Source organism: Fistularia commersonii, chromosome 4, assembly GCF_037954325.1.
Source record: "Fistularia commersonii isolate RoL2024-O1a breed Wild chromosome 4, RoL_Fcom_v1.0, whole genome shotgun sequence".
NCBI classification, from domain to species: domain Eukaryota; kingdom Metazoa; phylum Chordata; class Actinopteri; order Syngnathiformes; family Fistulariidae; genus Fistularia; species Fistularia commersonii.
Window position 1 is genome coordinate 5,489,603 of NC_141287.1, and position 26,264 is coordinate 5,515,866.

General features: G+C 41.8%; 1 protein-coding gene across 6 annotated transcripts; it reads right to left on the reverse strand.

Annotated features, from left to right (window-relative positions):
- Positions 1–267: 267 nt before the first annotated feature.
- Positions 268–24,926, reverse strand: akap11 (A kinase (PRKA) anchor protein 11). Of its 6 annotated transcripts, none has more exons than XM_086144854.1 (12): positions 24,908–24,926; positions 21,448–21,551; positions 20,549–20,665; positions 20,400–20,453; positions 20,094–20,225; positions 18,872–19,136; positions 14,123–18,518; positions 13,781–13,921; positions 10,713–10,799; positions 7,181–7,227; positions 3,911–4,113; positions 268–2,444 (listed from the first exon to the last, which is right to left on the reverse strand). In XM_086144854.1, the coding sequence occupies exons 2-12, from the start codon at positions 21,508–21,510 to the stop codon at positions 2,268–2,270; spliced, it is 5,682 nt and encodes a 1,893-aa protein (XP_086000980.1). In that variant the 5' UTR covers positions 21,511–21,551; positions 24,908–24,926; the 3' UTR covers positions 268–2,267. The 6 variants fall into 6 exon arrangements, with proteins under 6 accessions (XP_086000980.1, XP_086000978.1, XP_086000979.1 ...); XM_086144852.1 differs by lacking the exon at positions 24,908–24,926 and adding an exon at positions 24,506–24,594; XM_086144853.1 differs by lacking the exon at positions 24,908–24,926 and adding an exon at positions 24,506–24,537 and having other exon boundaries at positions 21,448–21,546.
- Positions 24,927–26,264: the final 1,338 nt, after the last annotated feature.

Here is a 26,264-nt window from a genome sequence, read left to right on the forward strand (position 1 = left end):
ATTTTGTATATCCTCCTTGTCAAATTAGATTTGTATTTAGATTTATTCGCTATATCAATTCCAATTTAAACTTGGATTACATTCTGTCGAACTGTTTCCTTGTAAACATGTTTTTTCTTTTTATATTGAGAACCTTACAAACCTGGGACCCGTTGCATTGCACAACTTATGCTCTGCAATGTCAATTAAGATAACTCTTTTGACGTAGAATCACAGTGTTATAATACGAGGCAAAACCACATCCCAATTAAACAGAGAAAGTAAAAATTGAGCACATGAAAAAGCTTTATTGTCACATCAAGCTTCAACATAAACAATTTTAGTGTCAACCTTAAGCCTTGAACGTGTAAACTATTCAGCATTGCCACGAGGGAGAACATGTATAGAAGTCACTATCATATAACTTAATAATTTATTAAATATCTGTATTTGACAGGATTTTACAAGAACGCAGAAAAAGTAAAGAAGTGAATGAAGGTGAGGTAATTGTATTATTTTTTTTTTTTTTTTTTTTTAAACTTTTCCTGTTGAGAGGCAAAAAGTTAACACTGAAATCCACAGTTGCAAAGCAGATTGACAAAATCTGCCTTGCCTGGTATACACATCCATCTTTCACCAACACAATATAGCACTATAGGACATTAGGAATATAACGGAATGCAAATATAGAAAGAAAATAAAGAGGTGGAGGGGCACTGTGGAAAGAGTTGTATGATGAAGCATTCACACGCAGAGAGAATCTACACTTGAATGAAATCTCTTCATGTGTTACACCCATAATGCATTCCTTTAATGTAAACCCAGTTTTTTGCTCCTCCCACTTCCCAGATTAACACTTCACATTCTAGTCTCTTCTGCAGTTAGCAATAGTAGATATAACTCAGCTATTACGCTTTTAAATAGTGCATTCAGTGATATATTTGCATGTAAACGATAAATTACACGGGATGACCGCCTTTCAGGATTATATGGCCCTGTGGCGGACAGGGGTACAGGGCAGGGACGGGCAAGGCATTGGCAAAAGGCGGACCACAAGGCTGTTTGCTGCGGCTTGGATGGCGGAGGCTGGCTCATTAAAAAGAATAAAAGTGAAAGAAGATTCAGCCATGCAGGTGAATACCAGCAATTAAGCTTAATTTTATGCTGACGGACAAAAGGCTATAATATAGTACAGTGTTTAAATTCCAGTCAGGATGTAAAATTAGTGGAAGAGAAATTACCATGGATTTTAAAAAATACTAATTCTCCAAAATAGTCTTTCTTTAGGTGTTTTCTGCCTGGGCATATGCCAGCAATTCAGAGTGTCTGCTTGGAGTGGATTCACAGAGGGAGCGAGGTGTCTGAGGCAGGCCTGGAATTGCCCAGTCTCTCCTCCACAAACTCACAAAAAAAAGTGCATCTCAGCATGTAGCTGGTAGTGTCATGTGTATTGGTTAATAAAACGTGGGTGTGTGTGCGTGTCCCCCCCCCAGCCCTCCTGAACTCAAACTCTTGCTCACTGTGTGGTAGTCATGATATCTGGAGGCCTACATTCCATGGAGCGTCTGCGTAGCGTGGATGACAAATGTGTGAGTCCAGTGTTGAGCCATGAAATTGGCATAAGCTTGTGGTTTTTCTAGCAACGGACCCATGTCTCTAATTAACTGTCTGCGTCACTGGATCTTCCCTTAACTGGACAAAGGCCACTGACACAGACAAACACTGACTGGGAAGAAAACTGTTTGTGTGACAAATGGGCTATGCTTGGTGATAAATGGACATCGTCACATTTTTCTTTTTACATAGCCTTGGGGCAGCATTTCATGTTTCTTATACATAATCTACCATCAAAAATAGATATCATTCTATATACTGACCTGACGATTCAACATCCTCCACTCTAAGTATTTTCATAACCATGGTGATTGTTGCTAGGCAAGTACAGTAGACTACAGTCGAGTCTTTTATCTACTATAGTAGATAAAAGAGAAATACTATTAATGTCATGAGGCAACCAATACGTCATCATCCTGTTGCCCTATAAATCTCCCATAGGAATAATTCAGGTTAAAGTACAGTGTAGTTGATTCACTTAAATAAAGATATGGTTTAAAAACTTTACGGGGGGGGGGGCGTGTCAATGTCCACGTATGGCAGCATATATTATCACAATAGCATTTTACTAGCATGTTAATAGTACTCGTGAAGACTGGAGCGAACTTGATGGTAAAACACAGTACCTTGGATAGGCTGAACACTACGGAGCATCAATATATTCGGAGGAGTGTTTAACACTGATAATAAAAGGGTGCGGTGTTCTGTGGTGTTAGTGTGTGTGTGTGTGTGTCGGTGGGTGGGTGTAGGAGTGTGTGCGCACAGTTGGTCTCCTTACCATGTGGAAACATCGTGACAGAGGTGAGCCATGGGTTTGATGACATAATCGGCTCGGCAGTTATGGGGATTCCCTGACAAATAAAATAAAAAAAACAAAACATTCTCATTCTCATTCTTTCAACTTACATCTGTCTGCCAGGAACAAATGGGATGGGTATCTTTCTCAACCTCTCTGTCTCTTGTCTCCTCTTTACAGAGCTCCTGCACAATGGGGGTAAAGGCGTAAGGGGATTCGCCTTGGAAGCGTAAGCTGGCGAAAGAGGCGGCTCACCAAAAATCGACGTATCACAAAAGAAGACTGATAATAACGGATACTGATACAACGAAAGAGCGGGCAGGAAGAGAGAGCGAGAGAGAGAAAACACAACAGGCGCATTCTCCTCAATCATCGGAGCTGTGCACTGAGAAGTACATACTGCTCTAATTAATGAGGGTAATGGGATTTCAATGGCGCCCTCTAGGGGGAGGCTGAGCGCGCGAAGCAGGGAGAGAAGAGAGGAGAGGATCTAGGCATGCTCCAGCAGCCACTGGAAGAGAGGCATCTGATGAGGCTCTCTGCCCGCCTGCGAAGCCTCCTCTCTGGGCTGCGACAGTCCCTCTTCGCAGTACCGCAGCAAGGTGTACAGGAGGTCTCCCACCCTCCACTTCCTCTCCCGGAGCCTCTGGACCACCGCCAGGAGCTGAAAAAGCACAGCGATGACTCAGCTTGCCGATCGAAACAGAGGCCATGACTCTTGTCATCCACCACAAAGGAGGATTCCTCAGGTTCAGGTTAATGAGCACGGTCATTTGGCCGGTTTCGTTTCCGCATTGGTGAGGAACAAACATTACGTGTCACAGCCGACAGTGCGACATCATACACTCCCCTCTACGCTAAATGTGAGATGGAAACGAGAAAGTAAATATGGGAGAGACAGTAGACCCCTGTCCCTTCTAGATGTTTTTTGCACGTCCGCTAATGAGGGTGTTGAGTGTAGTCCCGGCTCAGACAAGAACGCTGACGGACAAACCTTTGGAGGTGGTTTGAGGCTGAGCCTAAGAGGCTGATTTTTGATTGCTGATGTAACATATCTCAGAATACTCAGGAACCAAATCACAACTGGCCATTAGACTGCCCATCAATTGTAGGATTAGTTTTGGGCCTTATAAATGAACTTAAGGTCAAAAACTACAATGTAATTACATCTTAATTGGTCAATTTCTAATCTAAAATAAGCGATGGTGTTTTACTTACAGTTTATGACAACAGTCAGTCATTCATTCATTCATTATCTATACCACCTATACTGGACTCAGTGTTGCGGGGGTTCTGGAGCCCATCCCAACTATTATCAGGTGAGAGGCAGGGCTCACCAGTTGCTAGTCCATCAGAGGGCCAAATAATTGGATGTAAAATGCATCCTGATCTCAGTTTTAACAAATAGCACATCATTATCTTGGCATTATAATGGCACGTGTAGCACTTCCCAGCGTATACCAAAACATCCTGATGAGGAGACAACTGAAAGAAAAAGTGAATTCATGCATTCAAAAATACCTGCTGGAGTTCTTGGTTGGGCTGGGCCAGCTGGATGAGGGGTGTGTCAGCCATGGAGGCTGCCGCCCACTGCAGCATGCTCCTTAGCTGGGGGTCTGGCATCGCATGCTGCGGACCGTGCCAGTGCTCCCTGACGTCGGAGTTCACAACAAGCAGCGCAGTCCTGGAGACCTGGACTTGAGTCCTATCCACGCACAGGGTCCCTGCAGCAGAGAGATATGGCTCGTCCATCAACTGCACAATGATAAAATGTATAGCCGGCTCACATTCCATTCTATTGTTAAATATCTAACAGTTGATGTTGTCCTCTGTGTTTCAGCACATCGCAAAGACGCGTTGGTGTTCAGGAAATGTCCCGTCACCATGAGAGTCATCAGCGGATGATTGAGCACACATTTCAAAACACTTCATCCCAGGATTTACAACGAATTTTGGAAAACGCAGGAATGCAACAGTTGTTTTCCAGTCCCAGAGCCCTCTCCTGGGGGGGCAAACATCACGAAAGCCTTTTCTCATGTAATATGTTCCAACTGTTTTAATTACAAAAAAAAGAGTCAAAAAAAAAAACGAGGCATAAAATGGTACTTTATTAGTCTCATTATAGGGAAATTCCAAAAATAAAACAAACAACTAAAACACAGATTTTCCAGTACTGCACGTGATATCAATAAGCAGTTTGACAGTTTGTAACCCAATTATATGTTTCGCCTCCACCTTTAAGACTTAAACATTTCTGTGAGGATCCTCCAAGTTCTTTCCATTCTAGGGAAAATAATTTAGTAACTATGAGATATTACTATGAAGTGGCACTGCGAGATACTCTAAACTGAGTTGAGAAGTTTGTTCCTGCCATGAATGGGTCAAAACACGAGCGGGAACAGAAAGGCGAGACAAAAAAAAAGATAGACATATAGAGGGAATGCTTTGTCAGCAGACCCCAAGGATAATCCAGAAAAACACATTTTCAGTCTCTTTTTGCCCAATTTCTCGGTGGTCCTCCCCAGCACGGATGAGACACATGAGTCACGCATGAGTTACTCCCTGCCACGACGTCTCGTCCCTTCAGGAGTGCAACGCGGCCCTGATGAGTGTGTTGAGATTCTGAGGTGGGGGAACCACATCGCTTGACTCAGACTCGGGGTGTGAGCTTAAAGCCCTCAGACATGCTTGACTAACAACTGATAAGATGCGTAACTTTAAATTGATTTTTATCACATTGGACTTCACTCCCCTTGAGACCGATGAATAACTCCTCCTTTTTTTTTTTTTAAAGTCAAAATATTGTGAAATATCCATAAGTATACATGGCAGGGGGGCTGAGTAGCTAGAGTTAACATTTCCGGTATGTAAAAGCATACATTTAAAAAAGTATAATAAACTATAATACTATAGTTTAATAGAGTTTTGTAAAGGCATATCAACATCATGGGCTTCAAATACACCAGATTAGCAATGGAGCACTCTCTGTTACTATTTTCCAGTTGCTTTTTTACATTGGGAAATTAGTCGTTTTTTTTTTTGTGTATGTGTGCCTGTGTGTGTCTGTGTGTGTGCTTGTGTGTGTGTGTGTGGGGGGGGGCATGTTGCTGTCAGCTGAAGAAAGACTTCTGTGTTAAATGTTTATGACTATCTGTCTTAAAAGTTTATCAGTATCTTCTGACAGTTTTTGAATTGTAATTTGTAATAACTGTTGTATACATAAAGACTACATGTTAAAATTAAAAACAAAATTACAAAAAGACCTCAAACCCAAGTATAAAGCAATTTCTTAAAAACAGCAAGAACCCAACTAAAAAACAAATCTACAATTATTATCAAACAAAGAAAAATATTGCCATTGAAATAACCAGAAATAAAATCATGAAAAAAAGGCTACAATTAAAGAGAAATTGTCTAAAGAATCAGCATTAAAAGACCAAAAAAATATAATTCAAACTCAATGTGCTGAGGAGAACAGAAATATTCATTTATTCCTGCTTCTTCACGGTCAGCCTTTTTCCATACCTAAGCGTATCGTGATTGATATCGGTATCAAAAAGAGAGGCTTCTTAATGCAGCGACCGAGTTTTACATGAACCTTGCAGAAAATGAAGGAGGGCCACTGAGCTGAGGTTGGAAAAAATAATTGGTGTATCATTTTTCAACCATTTCGAAACGGCTGACTTTGACCCGGACACCACATGAGAGTGAAAAGAGGTCAGCGAGCTGCAGGGAAGTTTCCCATCAGGGCGCATTACTCTGGCGATCCAATATTTAATGATGCAATTTCCCTTCCACTGTCAATTAAGTGCCTAATCTTTTGATTAGTGAAGACCGAGCCAGTTCTACAAGTCAGCGCCGATTCTGGTGGGCGGTGCTCCATCTCATTTGTCCTGCTGGTTAGGAGACTGTAAACTCTCTAACCCACAAGAGTCTGAGCCGTCTACCGCTTCTCCTCCTCGTCCCGTCGTCAGCTTCCCTTTTCTCTCAGGCTTGGCTGTGTGCTATGGTTGGCTTGCCCTTAGAATCAACGGTCACGCTCCATCTCCAGATGTTTTGGCAAAGGAGACCCAACCCCTTTCAGTATTAAAGTCTCACTTTAATACTCACATCCCACTCTCTTCCCCGCGCTTCAATTTGGCGTAAACGCTGACCTCTCGCCAGGTGAAACAGCTAAACAAGCTTAAATTGCTTGGGCTCTTTATTTTAAACAAAAGTATATCGCGCTATAGAGAAAATAAAAAGGTGTGGTTTTATTTTTGAGGTTTCAGTAATTTCCTCCACTGATTCTAAATACTAAATCTAAGTCAGATTAGTTGCTACCATTGCAAGTAAAGCTGAGGATCTTCCGCCGAGTCAGCCCCGGTTTCCGCCCTTCCGTAGACCCAGAGAGGAGCCATGTCACCGGGGCTGGTCTGCTTTGAAAAACAAAACTGCCGTGCGGACGATAAATCAGCATTAGCACGGCTGAGTTTGGGCCCAGGATTCACAACGGCAAACTCAGAGAGGCACACAGGAGAGAGCCGATAGCCAAAATCGAGACAAGCAGTTCGAAATATCGCGAAGTGGTAGGAGCAGACCTCAAATTACTTTTTTCCATCTCACTGTGCTGCTGAAAGTGTGCCTTATGAAACCGTTTGATTTGTGGGATTTTATGTTTTGTTTTTAGAATATCTGCATTTTTAGGAAACGTCTCTTAACAATGGCTTTTATTGAATCTGAAAAATCTTGCCTAACCACTAACTGCGGCCTATTACGGCGAAGAGTTTGTAAGGAGTAGAAGATCCTTACCACTGGATTCCTCTTTGACCTCAGACTCCTTGTCCTCAGTGTTGTCACTGTTGGATGAGAAATATCACAGGGGTTAGTTAGTGAATGCAGAGAAAAACGTCCAGTAATGTTTGGGCCACATTTATCCCGCAGCGATGCTTCAAAACTTTCGGCCCTGTGACGGAATCTTGTTGGCATGGTTGACAGACGTGATGGGCCCATTCACTCCCACTCCAAAAACCTGGAGAAACCAGCTGTGTACCTGAGAAAAAACCCAGAGACTGCAAGAACACATTTAAATGTATGAAGTTCTCAGTGTTTAGTATTTATGTGCTGCAAATGCATTTGTGTCGCAAATTCTAATAGATGCACAATTCTCAGTGGTGTAGGCAAATGTGTCGCCTTCTGCAGTCAGCTGGCTCTGGTGGCTGAGGCTTGACAATGTTCAATCCGTCTACCCAGCACTGCTTTGAACCAAATCCCAGTCTTTTTGTCCGCCTGCTCCAAAAAACATATTGGCAGGAGGGAAATTGGGGCAAAAATACTGTACGGTGACCTGAGCAGTGGGGTAAATATAAACGACAAAGGCATGCTTTAAAAAAAAAATCCAGGCTCCTTTTGAAATAAGAATAGCAGTGTCAAAAAGCCACAAGAACTGCAATCAAAGCAATCTTTAACAAAAGACAGACAGGGGAAAGTATGCACCATGTTTTCAGACTGCATTTCTATATTCCAATAAAATTACTCTCCTACTGCATGTCTTTCACCAGAACCATGTCTAGATCAGTTCATTTCCAAACTTTGAATTCTATTCAATAACCAACCTGTCACAAATACTGCATTTGTGATTTGACGTGCCAACAGATAAACCGATATTTTTCTACGTTATACAACTGTTAAATCCAGTCATGTCTAAATGGCCCTAGGCTACAGACACAAAGTCGCTGTTCAATACGGGGAATTTGTTTTTTTCCTTTCATGAAGGAGGTAATCGAAGACACATTCTGTCTCTTTATGAGTAGGTCCATGATGCAACAACAACGTCATGTGCGAGAACAGATAGGGGTAAGATGGGACAGCTAACGATAAAATCATGTTGCAGACAACACAAGTGAAAATATAGCTGGTGCGCCTGTTGTTGTTTATATCTCAGAGGAGCGCAGCATAGTGATTGGCACAGCAGGCCTGCTTGTCTTCTCAGCATTTTTTATCTAGATCGATCAAAACACATCTTTACGGTATTACTTTGATGACAATCACCAAATCTGTTCGGAACCCGGAAGACACCACTTTTGTTGAGTCTTTAGTCCTCTTCGCTGATGATTGGGCCGATGCTAACAATAATAAATTAGTGGTTAAAATGTCTCCTGAAAAATAAACAGTCATGACTTTTCCAGTGATTCAAATACCTACAAAATCGTGTTACTTGCGCTAAAAAATTCAAAGCAGTGTAATCTTGTCAAACTACTTATATTAAACTGTTCCATTAACAACTGCAAGTGACGCAGCTTACAGTTGATACATTTTATGGCAGATCTGACTAAGAGTACAAGCCTGTCCCCATCTGTGGAGTAACATTAAGGATCACATCGAACCAGCTGCACCAGCAGTAAATTCTCGAACAAATGTAGATTTTAGAATTAAATGAAATCTTGCAATATTTGTATGCTGAGGATACTATGAGCAAACCAGCCATTTCAGACCTTTTCAGATGGAAAACTATTAAATGGCGTTTTAGGAAGACACTGTTTAAAATGATGCAACACAATCAATGTAAATACATTGGATTTCTTTATTGGATTTAAATTGTTTCTTCGGTGTTCTAAGAAGTCAAGGTCACTCTAAACAAGTGTTCAGGGTATCAGAATCGATGTTACTGGGTTAGTTTATTTTCTACTTTGATGCATTTCAAATTTGGACGCATTTTGGCAGCATTAGGTCATTCTGCTAAGTCACTCCTGGTATAATTGCGAAAAGATGCGTGTTAATTTACAATGTTTAATTCAAAAAATCTTGGCGACATTCTAACCATTGCAATATGATTTGTGGTGGAACAGCTGGTTTTAAGAGTGAGACTGGGACGGAGAAGAAAGGCATTTTTTCCATTGGACAAAAAAAGCAACATTTGGTTTTGGACCTTCGTGCGTATGACTGATCCCCTTAACTTGATCTGGATTCATAGCAATTGTGTTTGTGTTTGCATGTGCTAAACTGAAAATAAACAATTAGCAGTAGGGTGTGCAAGATCTCATTTTTCACTCTTTTGGGCTTCAAATCCTTTTCTTCACCTCTGATATGGTTTCTGTCATTATAACAGTTTTTCGAACATAAAAGCAGCACTATAGGCTTGCTGCAGGGGCTCCTCAAAGAGGATATTCATCACTAGGGATTATGTTAAAACTTTTAAGTAATATTGGAATATTAATATTGGTTTTTAAACAACTGAAGTGCGGACCTAAGCAAAAATGCTCAGTGGCTCAACGTAAAACCAAAAATATGTATATATATATATATATATATATATACATATATATATATATATTTTTTTTTTTTAATCAGTCTGGTGTACCTCTGTAGTACAGTTGTACTGAAACGTGCAACCAAACAAACAGAAACTAGATAATGTTGACAAGCTGATGAAAACAACTATAAATGCATGCATACCTGGTAGCTCCAATCAGAAATGGGCGTGCATACTGTTCAGACCGTGGAGCGGAACAAATAAGTTACTCCCAACTCCAGTGTCTGGAGCTGGAATTACAAATCTAGCATGAAAAATGAAAGGGTCGTCTTTAGCTACTTAGATGAAGCAAATAGTGGGCAATGAAATCAAAAAGACTAAAGGCAGCTTACAGTGTTATCTGATCTGGCAGTAGCAGTGGGTTAGAGACAGTAAAATGATCCAACTCTGTGAGAAGACTATCATTTAATACATGGAGAACAAGCATATCGTATTTTTAATAGTATGAGGCAAAGTATGAATCCAGATACCACTGCAAAATCATTTTCATATTATATAAAAACCTTGGATCCAGTTGAGCGCTGTTCATTTTCCAGAAATGGATGGCTTCACAGTGAAATGGGGAAGTGCCAGTGATGTATGGAATACATTCAATGGATCTTGGTCTCTCCTACATGGGATTTCATAAATGCCTCAAAAATGTTGAGTACAAATTGTTATATAATTCTTTAAGCCGACAGCATGACTCACAATGGATTTCACTTTTACTGGCCCTTTATCATCTCACAGTAACAGAAAGTAAAAAGTTTCCAAATCTGAATACTTAAATAAGAATATTAAAAAAGACAGAAATTATTAGTTGTTATATAAGAGAATATATTTGTAACACTTCCATGTCACTTTTTATTGCACATGACTGACAAATGGCTATATATATATATATATATATATATATATATATATATATATATATATATATATATATATATATATATAGCTTTAGCATTCCTTGCTTTTCACACTCCATATAAGCCCTCAGGCTTTTGAGAAGCTTCTGAAATTCTAAGCAGTGCAGACTTGTTGCGGACTCACCTGTCAGAGTGGGAGAAAAGGATGCAGTCCTCACACACCTCCCCCTCCAGGCCCAGGCTGCTCCAACTGCTGCTGTTCCCATTGCTGCTGGAGAGAGAAGCAAGGTAATGCGCAGCGAGGATACTGACAGTGTCACGGGAAATTATCACCATCATTAGACAAGAGCAACTTTTACCGGCCTTGGGAAAACTACAAAATCAACTTTGAACAGCTGCCATGCATGACTTTAACAGGCACATTATCTCAAAAACAATATTGATCACTGGTTGAGGCCATCTGAATCATTGTTTAAATGTCAGGTGGGGTGAAAGAACAATCCTTAGATGATGAAGATTTTCCACCTCATATCACACTTATTCATCCAGATGATGACTGGTGATCAAGAAACCTTTGTTGAGGAGTTAAATGTGAGATCATTATATCATCACACACACGCACAAGCACGTACACGCACGCACGCACGCACACACACACACACACTAACCCTCTGGGCTCCAACACGACAACCAGCTGGCAACAGAAGCACAAAATTCTCTCTGTATAATTAGTAAATGATTAGCCTGCTGGCTGGAACCTGCATACTGGTGTGTGCAGGAGTGTCAGTGAGGCTGAGGGCAGGAATGTTACTTAACTGCATAACCTAAACTAGGCCGCTGAGGAATGACTTGATTGTCCATATTGAGAACATATTCCTTGAGTCCGTCAACATGATTGTCTCAGTAAGCCATTGAAGGTGATTTGTTTCTTCCGTTATTCCAGCTGCTGAGCGTGAAAGGTTTCTTCTGGCTTTAAAAGTCTAATGAATTACACATGGACTTTGTTCCTGTAGGAACAGCGCCGCGAGAAAAGGGAGCACTCAAAGACACACCTTTAGAAAATATTATGATACATTAACTTGGCTCTGATAGACAAAATAACAAGCTGCGAAGGCGGCGCGTTTCTCGCAGTATCTAGGGAACAGTCCAAAACGTTTGTCAGCTTTGCTTCCATAGAAATTATAAACTGCCAAAAATGCCAATAGTGCACTTCTCAGGGACAGGAGACATATCTACATATATATATACACAAGAGCATGTCAGACCACTGTTACTCAGACTCTCTCACCTGCTCCTAATCTCTCTCTGCCACTGTAGACAAATGTACTGTCAGACAAAGACAATGTCAAAAGACTCAAACACTTTCTCAAAAAACACTTTGCTGCCGGCATGATGGACCTTCACAGTATCTAAACATCTGTTTAAGAGGTCAAATTAAATTCAGTATTTGGGGATAATTGAACTTTGGCAGTGAAGCCCAAGTAGCCCCTCCATATATAAAGACTATTAAACATCTTTATTTAATTTAAGATCATTTGCCCTTCACCCGGAATTAAAAACTTGAAAATGAGAAGTAATCTTTTCAAATACTGAAACAGATTATTATCTATGAAATACATACAATTAAGACTGAGTAGTATATGCAACATCAAACTGATAATAGACAGGGGGATGTGTAGCTACCATTCAATTGAACTATTGAAAACCTGAGCCGGGTCAGTCAAAGCTGTTGACAGACTTTTGTCATATGACACTTAAAAGTGTGTATGTAAAGCATTTTTAGCAAAAACATGGGTAAAACTAAATCTGAAAATAATCAAGTCAATAGAATTTCAAAATAAACTCTTTTCATCTAATTTAGGTAAAATTATGATAATTAAAAACACAGACCCCAGTACAAGAAACATGGCACACATGCACATCAACACAAAGAATTATTCCCTGCTGTCTCAAATTGAAATCATTACTCTTGAATTTTTTTTAAATCACGCATTAAGGAAGGAGATCATTATCATTTACGAGAATGTTGTTTTTCTTACACTGTCCTTTGGGGAAACTGGGCAGCATTTAAGTTTCTTCAGCCTATAGACAATGCAGGTTTTGCTGCATGTAGGCTCTTCTGAAAACTGAACTAATAATTCCTTTGCACTTGTCATGGGATCGTTTAAATGCTTCTGAGAAGTGATGCAATTAAGCAACTTTCCATTGCCATATAAATGTGATAAGCCAAAAAAACGACAATTGAAATAAATAACACAATATATCAAACATGGCAATGGCAAAACAAAACAAAACAAAACAAAACCCACAAGAACCAAATTAGGATTTGCACTTGTGAGTTTTGGGAGATTTGTATTTGCAACTTGATGTGAGTTCATATTTGCTATTCTGAGACTCTGGGCCAATGCACTGTACTGTGCTGCAGCACACGTATCCTGGACACAAATTCACTATTACTTAGGGAGGTTTGCAGGTTACAATTCAAAGGCACACTCAAAGCATAGGCCTCAATCCCAGCTCGTACCACAATCACTTATTCCCACACAATTTATCCAAATTTATCCAATCGGGGTAGGCGTGGCACGGGCAGTAGAGCAATTGTTTATGGAACCGAACATTCCTGGTTCGATTCCCCAGGTCCTCCTTGTGTATCGAAGTGTTGTTGAGCAAGACACTGAACCCCTAACTGCTCCCTTGGAGCTGGTCGACGGCAGCCTACTGCTCATCGTTCATCCATGATGAATTAATTGCAGAGAACGAATTTTTAGTAAAGGATTATTACAATGAATCTGCAAGTTAACAATCCTATGTCCATCCTTGGCATGGGAATTACCCAATGAAATGTAAAGAATCAAACCTTTTGATTTTTGTAGCAAATTAAACACATTCATTTTTCATTTTTGCATGAAAACACACTTGGGTAAAAAAAAAAGTCAAACTCTTTCAATGATTCATTCCTGGGTCTGCAAACACACAAACCAAAAAACTCAAAGTTCGTGGGTCAAGGGAGAAGCATTTTGACATTTGCAATCATTGAGCAATATAAACTGCAGATACAGAATACAAAAAAAAAAAAAACACCTTGCGGCAGTATTTGAGGCTTCTATTTGTGGTCCGTTTTGCTGAAGTATTAGATTAAGGGGCCACATTATGAGTTTTATAATGAGTTAAAGTTAATTTCAACAGTGAATATGATACCTGTGGTTTGCCGAGCAGATGCCTGGTCTTGTGTACATAACGTAGAATGTTTACCTGTCACTAAGGTGGAGGAAGCTGCTGTTGTCGTCTGCATGCTCGTCTTCAAAACTCAGGTTAGACCAGCTGCCAAGACTGTCATCACCAACACTCAGCTGCTGAGAGACAGTGGACTCTGTGGCTTCCCTGCCTGGAGAGCTAAATGCAGAGAAATGTGAAAGGGGACAAAATTTAAGGGTTTTCAACATTAAGCAACTCTATGAAAAATGTAGTAGTTTGATGATGCAACCTTCATTGTGGAGTTACTGTTTTGGATTAGCCATTTGACAAAATATGAGGAAAGTACAGATAGAGCATACATATGAAGTTATAGTTGATGTCAATGCAGTTAGAGTGTACCTGATGTTTGTAGCTTGGCAGACGTTAGAAAGTGCTGAAGTCATGATCTCTGCAGTTAGGCTCTCAGCGTAGCTGGTACCATCATGGCCAATGCCACTGTCTGCATTCAGGCTGGTATTGCTTAGCTCACGTTTAGCCGTCTCCATTGCCATTGAAACTATTTCCTCGGCGAATGCTGATCTGTGGTCAAGATCAATATGGATTTTGGGAATCTCCAAGCTTGGCAGCCTCTCAGTCCTTGCCTGGAACTCCTCACCCCTTTTCCTCCTCTGTAATGAAGACTGGTGTTGGTGCTGAGTAAGTCTGGTGCAATAGGGGCACTCCTGGACCTGACAATAACGGCATGTTCGCTCCCCAAGGATATGACCGAGAGCTGTCCCCTCTGATAACCTTTGGGTGTAAGAGTGTCTGTCCTGGCCTAGAGTCCTCTGTTGGTCTTGGGAGGAATGTCCTATTGAAGCCAGGCTTATCTTCAGAGTGTCATCAACTATTTTTCTGGCGTAATGCTCAATGACCTGCATCACCTTGCTGTTGTAGCCCTCATCATACAAGCTTCCTGTGCTACGGTAATGTCTACTCTTACTCTCTTTCGACAACAGAGGACATGAGAAGGAAGTCCTTATGAGATTCTCTGTCATGTTCTCAAGTTTGGATTTTTTATACAGACATGAATCAGTTAGAGACTTTGGTAGTCGTACAGAGGAAAGATGAAGCTTGCGTGTAACATCGCAAGTAATATTGTATGCTAAGGACTCTGCAAAGTTAACCAAATGCAAATACTCTCTCTGACCGTGTTCAACGGACTCTCTACAACCAAATTGAGCATTCTCACATGAGCAAACAGCTAACTCAGCTCTTTCCGTAGATTCGGTGGATTCGCTACCACAAGCCTTCCATTCTTCAGGCAGAGACTTTGAGGAATAAAGACGGCTGCCAGAGGATCTCTGTTTTATCTTGCGGCTAGCATGAGCCAAGCCTAGTTTAACAGAGCGATATGCCAACCGACTCGCATACTGATCTAGGACCAACTCTCTACTACCTCCCTCCTTTTTTAGCACCCTGATGAGGTAGCCAGCATACTCATCTGAGACACTCTCACAACTAGGATACTCAGAGGACAGACTGGAGCTTGGGCTTGATATGGTGCTCGAAGTGGAGGTGGGTGATCGGAGGACAGAGGCTATGAGGTCATTGGACCATTGCTCGGCAAGACTCCCTGCCTTCAAATCTTTGTTCTGGTCTCTACTGGTTTGGTGCTGGTGGTGTTGATGATGCATACGTTCGGAGCTAAATCTGTCCAGACTTCTTCTTTGCAGAGGTCTGTGATATGGACAGTGCACAGTGCTCACCAACCTCTTCACATCATTGATGACCTCTCCTGCCACTTCCCCTGCATACACCCATAAGGTGTTTAAAGTTTGTTCTGAAAAATGAGCCACGCTGTCCCTCCTTTTATAACCGCCCTTGACCGTGTCTCCCTCCTCCTCTGCACCTCCCAGGGTATCCATCTCTGTTGCCATGGACACAATGTGGCAAGCCAAGCGCTCAGCATAATGAAGGGCTTCCTTGTTGGACAGTCGGCGAGAAGACATTTGGCTCGATTCGTGACGGGGACCTGTTGTCTCTGAACATCTGCTGGCAACATTAACACAGTTCTCTTCCGCCATTTCATTCTCGTCTTCTTCATTACCATCTACTTCTTCAGAGAGAGATCTCATGAGTTTTAGCATAAACTCAGCTTTGTCTGCCTCAGGGGTATTGTCCTTCAGTCCTGGTCCGGGCTCAGGCTGATAGTGAGGAGTTGGAGGCGGGGTAGCAGGGGAAAATTCTTTAGCCAGCTTGCTTTTCAACTTCTTTGAGAATTGTTTTATCTGTTTCTCCTTTGACAACTCATTGGGTTGTTGCGGGGTAGAGGGAGGCGTGCCAGGAGTCCGACCAGATTTTTGGCTGGTTGTTAGCCCTGAATCATCCCCAGGAATGGATATTTTTCTTTCTCCAACCATTTCTGTACCTGGCACATCAAGAGTATCCATCATCAACGGATGGCTGTCTGCAGTATGTCTAGTCCGGGGTTCGAAATTACAGCTGGCTTTCTCCTGACTTTGAGAGCCCGATGGAAAGGACACATGAGGAATACTAAGGTTTGCTGCTTGCTGAGCGGGGCAAGGTTTACTAGAATACCTAGAATCTCTGTATTCATGCCTTAATCGTGAAATTTTAGTTTCCTGCTTAGGACAATCCAGAGACTCAACCAATTCGTGTTTGGGACAGTCGGTTTGGGTTACGAATTTCTTAGTAATAAAATCTGCACAATCACCAAAACTTTTCTTCATCTTCGAAGAAGTGATTAGCTCACATGCCTCAGTCACTATCATATCCACCATATTTCCGGAGAAGTTTTGGAAATGGGAGTTTGCTTGGGAGGAGTCTCCTCTGTCTGTCAGGTTCTGCGCTCCGTGGCTGTGAGGAGGAGTTTGTGTGCATGTGATGGTATCAGAGGAAACTGCTGTTACTTTTTTGGAATTCGCATTTGAGCTATCCAATGAACTAGATTCACATTGATAAGCCTCCTCCGGGTCTTTTAGGTGGGAAATTACTTGGCCAGCTCGGGGCACAGGAACGCAGCTTGCCATGCCTGAAACAGTGAACAGGGCTTTCTTGACCATGCAGCTGGAATCCTCTCCAGAGGCCCCTGTGACCACTGCAGCTGTGCTGGAGCTTAATGCCTGCTGGTTGGCAAAGGTGCTACAGGTGTGAGTGCTGGTATTCTCGGCACTGACATAACAGATGTTGTCCTGAGATACACTAATGGCTGCTTGGCTAGTGAAGGCAACATCAGTCTGGGACAGTTCAATGAAGGCTTCCTGAATAACTGATTCGGACAAGTCTGAAGCATAAGAGCAAACAACCTCCTCTTCTTCCTCTTCCTCATGCCCATGACCAAAAGACCATTCACACGAGGTGAGAGGAGTAGACGGGTGGGAGAACTGACACACTTCCATTATGCCTTCAAACACCAGCTCTTCAGCAAGATCGGCAGCAAAACGCGACACTGTGCTGTGGAAAATCTGCTTTTTTACAGTCAGAAACTCTTTCAGTGCCTTAGATAAAGCTTCTCCGACAAGAAAGCCAGCTAATCCATTGACGGCCCGTTCCTTCAACACATATGCTTGACGCATGCCGATTTCGTGGAAGGCCATTTGAAACACTGAGGAGGTAAGTCTCGCAGCCAAGTGGCACAATGTGGTAGTACATGTAGATACACCTTTTTGGAGATCTCTCAAAGCACTGCCAAGGCTCATTTCTACAAGGTCAGTGGCAAACCTCTGAATGCCATCTTTCAGAGACTGGGACTTCTCCTGCAACTTTGCCACTGTTACAGTCTCTTGGATTTCTGTGAGCTTCATTATGTAACCCAAGGGATTCTTGAACTCTTTGTGGCAGACACAGCTGAGATTCTTGTTGTCATTTATGTCTACAGCAGATTGATATCCACACACTGATCCCAGAATTTCTTTGGACAAACTGCTAGCAAAGTCTGAGTAGGTTTTATACAATGAGCAGAGATCTTGAGGTTTACGAAGCTCTTCACTGTCTTGTTCGTCGTCGCCTTTTTTCCAAAAGTATTCCAGGCTCCCGCTTGAGTCCACCAAGGGGCTAAAGGCAGAGGAGCTCACAGGACTGAAGAGCGGTCCACCATTGTCATCAGAGGGGGTCTGCATGGGCCGAGGGGAATCTGGCACCTCAGAGCTGAGGGCAAAGGGAGAGCCTGGTTTTAGAGGAGTAGGTTTTTTCACATTGGCTGGGAGAATGGGTTGGTCAAAGCAGCGAAGATTCATGCCCTTTGTGGAGCAGCCTCTAGAAACAAATTTGGATGCTGACCCGCTAGCAGTGGCCTCGGACTTCCTCTGAGTGGCTGGGACACAACTGGCATCGAGTGGCAGTGTGAGAGTAAAGCTCTCTGAACTCAGATCATCCAGGTCGTCAAACTGGTCAAAGCTGTCAAAAAATTCACTGACTTCAGAGTCTGAGTCTTCTACTGGGTCTCTTGGCCCTCCTGGCACTTGCGGAATGTCTAGTTTGGCCAACATGCTTTTCTGGTAACCAACTTCATCTAGGAAAATGATTGGGCTGGGGCTGGAGCAGTCTGAGTCTTCAGATTCACTTACATGAATTGAAGGTGAAGGTAGACGTGTACCTGGACTGCAGTAAGTCCACTGGGATTCCATGCCAGTGGACCTCTGCACTGTGACAGAAACATCTGACCTATGCTTGGTAGTACACTTCTTTGAAGATGGACTTATGAAAACGCAGGGGCCTGAGGAATCCTTTCGTCGCTTAGAGCTTGGGACTGTCTGTGATGCAACATCACGTTTTTTAGAATGGTGGTAACAGGCTGCGGTGACAGGATGTAGTTGGAGATGAGATTGTAGCGCATGAGGAGGAAGAACAGAAGGAACAATTATGATTACAAACAGTAGTTGACACGAGAGTTATCCAAAAAGAAAGAAATCTGTACACGTGAGAAATTTTGGCCTCATTTACTGAAAAAATACATGAATCCCAAGAGAAACCCGAGAGACATAAGTGTTGTAAATACCATATTTCAGAGGAAAAAAAAAAATTTACTTTATTTTATTAACCAGGCAGAAGTGAGAAAATCTTGGAGGCTTCAAAGCGTAAATCCAGATTGTGAATTGCGTTTTTAATTGATAGGATTACATTTTCTAGATACTGAATTTAACATACCGAGATTGTCTGCTGTGTCAGCCTCCTCAAGATGCTCAAGTGCTGTGACAAAGTCATCTTCGATTGAAGAGACGGACTGGTTGGTATCATCTTCCTCTGGCTGACAAGACTCAGTTGTGCCCTTCTGAAGAGCTTGTAGCTCCAAAGCATAGCGGACACCTGCAATGTAGCTGCCCAGAAAGCCCACCAACGATGCCACACTAGCCTGGGGGTAAACAGATGTGTTGGGGTTGTGCCTCAGCACACAGACAGCCTTTAACAGGGGCTGAAAGCAGAAAGGGTGATAAAAGAAAACAAGTGAGAATAGTCAAAGTACAATGGTTAATGTGGAAGGGATAGGATTTGCAGTATTGTTTGCAGTATTGTTGTAGAAAAAAAATCCGGGCAGTTGCAAGTAACGGGCAACCATGTCCTATTATCAGAAGAACTACCGTATTCTGTGAAAAATCTTGCCCTTTCTAAATCAACATTTATTCGCATGGCAATTTCCTGCCATCTTATAGGACAGAAAGAAGAGGACTGGAAGTAGGTTTATTATGCCTGTACTCCAATTGCAAGTTGACGTATTGCTTATGCATACCCCTTCGTCTACCCTGCAATGTGGATAGGTGGGAGGTCTGACCATCAAAAAAAAACCACAGAGAGCTGCAAGGCTTGTCTGAGCTCAAAAACAGTTCACAAGAGCACACAGGTCCCTCCTCTTCAAATTAATTAACAGGAAAAAAAATACTGACTCTTTTTGTTGATAAGTCGGAGGGTATCAAATCTGGGCGTAAGACTCCTTTTTCACATATGGTTTTCTCCTTTCCTTAAATCTCAACCAGTTGCTATCTCACCAGTAGTGTGCCTCTGTGTATGCCCTCTCCAGCATCATATTCATATCTTCTAAACTATTTGAGAGGTTGATTTCTATATCTGGCATTTCTAAAAATACTATACAGAGCAAACAAGCAATTCAGGCATAAATAAAATAAAACACCCAATTCTTCAAACAGTCCAGGTTTAAAAATGAAATCAGTTTCAGGTTCTGAATAATAGTGGTATGTCCATAACTTGAATAATAATTTTGATGTCACATAAGATGCTGAGTCTTTTACATAAATAACAGGCATAAACCAAAAAATGCTTTATTCTCTCTGAACTTTTTGTTTCTTTTTCGGCTAACTTTTGCTTGACCGGAAATGCAACACTTTATGTTTAGTACGAAGGGCCTTTCATCTACCTGAGGCCCGGTATCTTTGCTGTCAGTGGGCCTGCGGGAATCTTTGAGCAGGAGAACTTCATCATTCTTGAGGCCATGAACTTGAAGTGCCCTGAGTATCTCACACAATCCCGCTGGAAGGCATGCCAGAGCCTGCAGAATTAGAAAACAAGCTCATATGGTTAACTTAGAACTACCAAATCCCAAGTTACCATGGCTATTATGATCCAAAATCTAATACAAAATAAGGCAGAATTTCAAATATACTTCTGTGAAGTGTTTTCAAATTGTTAATCTATATCAACGATTGCTTTGAGGACAGCATACCTGTTGGGTGACATCTTCCCCATCACACTGACCAGGCAAACACACAAAATGAATCTGCAAGATCATAATTATTTGTCATGATTAATATTTCTTTTTTTCACACAGAACTAAGTGTGGTAGATGTTTTAGAGGCAGGATGTGTGACTGACCTCTGTCAGTCTTGTTGTGTCTCTGGATGGAAGGTCTAGGCTAATGCTGCACAATTCCTTCCTGTTTCGAAAGAGGCTCTTCACACTCTGTGTCCCACTGTGCCACTGTGTCACAGTCTGTAAGGACACACACACTGTTAAGCTAAACAGCATCATCACATACAGAGGCAAACATTTACACACCCCTCCCAACAGCACACAATATAAAATGCATGAATTTAATAACTGCTAGATCTACGATCCAATATGATTTTGGAAGTTCTTCAATAGTCCTGGTTTCTTCTTAATCCTGTACTGAAAATTCAATTCTTTAGAGCTTAGGGACATTATTTTGAACAAGTGGAACACTGCATAAAACTAAAAATTGATGGCTGGTAGTTTTTATGTAATTTGACAGGCAACGGGACAAATCGACAGACACTGGGAAAATTTCAATACAGATGGCGGTAACTTATGATGTCTGAAGATAATTGATGATATATCTTTATTTTGTTCACTCCTTTGCTGTGCATCTCAATGCCTTTTACGACTACGTCAACATGAATTTAAACCATGTTCAGTCTGACATTTAAAAAGAACATCTGGCTGTCTCATCTGCCTCCAGAAAAAGCAATTTACAAAATCTAGACACAGAGTTAAGGACACCAATCATGTAAATAATGAAACATGATGAAAATGGATCAAACAAGTCAGTTAAATTTAGTTGCAAATAGGCTGGAACTTTCACATTGCAAAACATGAAATCAGTGTTCTTAAGAGGAAATAAAATAAATTAGAGCTTCAGTTTGTGCAGAAGTGGTGCAGTGAAAAGCAGTGCTACTTGACGGCATGAAAACATAAGCCGTCGAGAGACAGACTTTAAACGTCCTTAAAAAACTTCCACTCAAAGCTGTGCTGACCTCTTTCCGGACCGAGGCCCTGGACCTTATTGTGGCTCCTCTAATACGAGTACAAGCATCCATTGGAACAGAGATTTGCGACGGGCTGGCAGATGGCCGCTCACCTGTAAACGGAGAGTTGCAAGAGAAGACGGATGACTTAATAAATGATAGAGCTTCTGAATTCTCTCTGAAGTTTTATCAAGATCCTTCAGAAAGGAAATGAAAACAAACACCCATTTCACCCCTCAACATTGAAACAATCTCAGCTTTTGGATAAGAAAACACAAGCCTAAAAAGAGGAAATTTAAACATTTATACAACCTGCCACCAGATTAGCCAGCTATTTAAGATCCTTATAGAGGATGGGATGGTGAACCTTTCCAGACCTCAGTTTCCTATAAACTTGTGTGACTACGACATGAAGAAAAGCTTTAAAAAAAAGTAGGGTTAGGCCTGTCCTGCTGGCAAGGGTCAGCTATAGAAGGTCCATCTTTGATATTCTCTCAAGCTACATCAGAGATCAAACAGCGATGCGAGGGAGAAAGGGTGTGTGTTCTGAGCAGGGGAAACATACTTAGTAAGCAGCATGAGCGCAGGCAAAGGAGGCAAAATATTTACAGTGCGGACAAGAGAAGAAGTTTCCCAAGAAATCCAAGACTCCTCTTTGAGGTATCATCCAAATCAGCTAGTTGCGTCTAGACAGTCAGTCGGGCCTATTGATCAACCAATCCTGCTTCCTGAGAACCAGAGGGGTAAAGCACATGTGAACAGCTTCCTTTGACGACCTAGTACCTCTTGGTTTCTCATGGTTGCTTTGGTGAGCAGTGCAAAAACAACACTCCCAGCTGCGGCTGCCTAACCTCAACTATGGAGCTCATCCAAATTCTCTCACAAGGGAAGCAGGAACAATGACGTCTATTATAGCCGTAACTTTTCTCAAACAGATAAACAGCATTAAGACCATGGCAAATCTGTTTTCCTTTCACATTCGAAGACGTCTTTTGGAACTGTAAACATTTTCTATTGGACAATTAAAGGAAAAAGCTAAGACCATCGTCACTTCTCGTGAATAACGCAGCCACATAACGCCGTATGGGTTTATTATGACCACAGAAAGCTGCAACAAGAGTAACTCTGTTAAACCACGAATAAATCCTCATGGGCTGATTCACAAAATTTCTTATCGACCTTTCACACAAAAACACATTCGAAGTTGTACAGCTCCGGTAAAAGGGTTCTGGGGAATGTCTGCGATTATCTGAGGTTGCACATGACAAAACAGTGTATCAAGAGCAGATGCTGAGTGGGTTGAAAAATTATTTGGACTGGGCGCTGGCATGGGCCTCTTGTCGAAGGTGAACGTAGGTGGCAGCATGGACAGATAGACACAGAGTCCCAGGACAAAAAAAAAATTCACCTTCTTAGGCGATGACAGGTGATGTCAGCCAGGTGAGTAAAAAGCTTTGAGGGGAATATTCAGTGGACCTCCTGGAGTCCAGTGAAAGAATGTGTCAACAAAGCTGTAAATAGTTCATAATGCCTTATAATGAGTTATGTCTTGATACCGACAGTCTGCTCCACCTGGAGATGAAAATATGGTCCTGACTGCTGTTAGGGATGAAGGCTGGAGCCTGAATAATAATAACTCCTTAATAATGAAGTTGAAGCTCTGCCCAACTGCTTTACTGTTTGAACTGGCATTCAAGGTATTGTAGTGAGTCATGAATGCTGGGGTTTATGTCGATGCTTGTTTTCTGTGTGATTTTGGGGTTGCTGGGAATTTTGTGGGTGTGGTTTGGGGTGCAAGGAATTCTGTTTTGTTTTTTTTTACCTGGAATTGAGCGGGAACAGAGTTGTATTGTAGGCTTGTGAGGCATGGCTGTGACCAACAACAACTATTGCTGATGAAACGGACATTTTACCGTCAACCATGTGTTTTCCCTGACCAAAACGCTACAGTATTTAAAAACTCACACATTACAAGGCTAAGCTAACAAGGGACTCCAATTGTAAAGCAGGCAGTGATCTTTATTGTGGTTATCTAGCATACAAAAACACCTATATCTTTACATTGTGTGCTTCTTCTGAGCATTGGCAAACATGGTACAACCACAAGTGATCATATAACAGACCTGGCAGACCTCCACAGTGGTGTTAAGGCTTTAGTATCCATGCTACATGCTTCCCTTATGTTTATTTTTGTTTGTTTTTTAAACTATTCCGGGAGACAAACACCCACAACGGACACGCCAAATCCCAAATATGTGAATGATTCTAATCTACATAATAATCTTTGGGCCTAAGAAGTTAACCAGATGACTGTAGCATGATGAAAATTCCCTTACAAGGTTAAAAATCCTCCTTTACGAAAAGAGGAACAAGCCAAACCCGAGCTGATATAGATGAACTGCTTTCCAATCGAGCACAGCAACAATGTCATTGGAATGTCAGTGTTATCCCTCACACTTAAGTCCAAGCGTTTGTCTTTTGTTTACACTTTCTATAAAAGGCCTCGGCAATATTCCATGCGTCTATACAATCGACTAAATAAGGTTGAACTACATTAATCGTTCATTTAAAAATAAATAAACGGCTGCACGTAGAGCTGGCTGGGTTGGTACCCGCAGCAGCTGAAGGCCACGGAGGAGCAGCGCTCTCGGGATGCTGAGGGTGATTAACCGGCCAGCCCTGCGCAATGTTTGACAACATCAACGTTACGTTCGGTGGACAAGTCTTCAGATGAACGTAATGCTTGGAAGTCAAATAAAGACAAATAAAGTGGCAAAGACCCGCATCCAAGCTGGGAAGTAAATAAAAAAAAAAAAGCCACCTCGCTGGTTGACGGTCTGTCAATCACCGGGCTAGCAGCCGAACCAGGCCGCAGTCGGCTCGGTATGTGATGTCACGATAGTAACGTTAGCTAGCTCCTAGCCAGCGTAATGACGGTAACATCGAACGCACAATCGAGTGGATGACAGACGGGCATTTGTAAATGTATTACTTAAATTCCAATTAATGAATTATTTGTAAATACACAGTGACCAACATATCGGTAAATCCCGTTAGAGTAATTTACCTCACCGCTCTGTGACGGGACTCCAGCGGCGTTGACGGTTGCGTCTGGGGTTAAAGTGGGCGATTCGTAAACGATTCGTCATTTTCGAACAGTTCTTCCAAACGTTTTACTAAGAACTGAAAACAGCGGAAGGATTCCATTGGATTGACGTCTCATCCACTGTTTTGTTTTCCTACACCTTACGAATACGTGTATGGTTATTATTAAATGCCTTGGTGCGGTGTAAACTGAATTCAACGGTTCCGAACCAGATGATTCAAATCTCACAAGTGGACTAGCGCAAACGTTTTTCAGAGTTATCCTGCCTTAAAGGCAGGTAACGCAGCTTCTTTTGCGAAAAGACGGCTAGCTAGACGAAACAAACAAGAAAATGTCATTTTACAGATTTAGAATCGATCTCACCCGTTCCAAAAGTGAATCGAACTCCCCATTTGCAGCGCAGTGCCGTTCTTCGTCTGAAAACAAGAGCGTCTGAGGCATCACCAGCCGCTGGCCGATAAATCGCTCCGTCGATGCCAGAATAATCGAACTGCAGTTGAATTGATCTTATTTTATTTTATTGCACTGTATTCATTCCTTGCGGGATATTATTTCTCTGCATTGAAACTTGAGTAAAGAGGTTGTATTATGTAATCACACCATCCAACATAGATACTATCTCACAGGCTACACAGTAATTGTTTAATCAGAAAAAATGCAACAGAATATCATACAGTTGAACAGCGATCTGCAGCGGGGTGCTATGTATTATTATAAAGGGATGACACAGAAACCTATTTTTATGAAGACAGAAGTTTACTCTTTAGCCCGTTTCAAAAACTTGCGGTCACTGAGCTACCGTGCAATTGTAAAGGCAGCAGCGATGCTATGATAAGCTGCTGGAGAATGTATTACTTATTGACATTCTCCCCCTCTGGTTCAATTATTCTGAACTAGGTTCTGGTCAGCTTTACAAAATGACTGTGTAAAGAGACTGCTTGGTTTTAATTTAGAACGAAATCCATTTCCCCTTTGTTGCCAGGAAAAAATGGTCGAGGCTACATTCCATCCCTTCCTTGACTATGATGATCTGCTGGCCACTACATGAACGCCTCTGCACGGTGCTTGCCTTGGCTGACTTGTGTGCACCGCAATGCTCTGAGGTTTGTCGCAAGCTGCAAAGCTCTCACTCACCGTGGAATCATTCATGCCAGACTTTAGTGGCCTCCTTTGGCCGTGCACACACACATTCATTTTAAAAGTCCAGCCTCCCACTCCTACATCGTGTCTATTGCTCACCCAAAAGTAATACGTTTCGCTCGCGTCCAAATCGCATTCTGTCATTTCTCTAATTGCAAAGCTCTCTCAAAACATGGGAACAGTTTTATGTTATCTGCTCGCGTGGCCTGCCGCCACATGGAGATTTAAGCAAGAGGATTTTGACATTGAAAAATACAACAAAGGACTGGAACTTATGGTTCTCTTGGGATGTTCTGCTTGTCTTGTTAGCCATAAAGCTTGCATAAAACATTTGTGACCCATCTCTTTTAAAACTTATTTTGCTTGAAAACCATGTATTTACTCTCAAAAAAAAAAGGGGCGACGTGGGTTGAACAAAGTGTGCGTTTACTAACTATGCCTTTATCAACCGACTGAAGCCCCACGAGTCGGACAATGACAATAACACAAGTGTTACACATGGGACTTCAACCTGGCAACAGCCCTCTCCGCAGTTGCAAACTTAATTTTCTCAGATGTTTTGAATAAATTGACATAAATC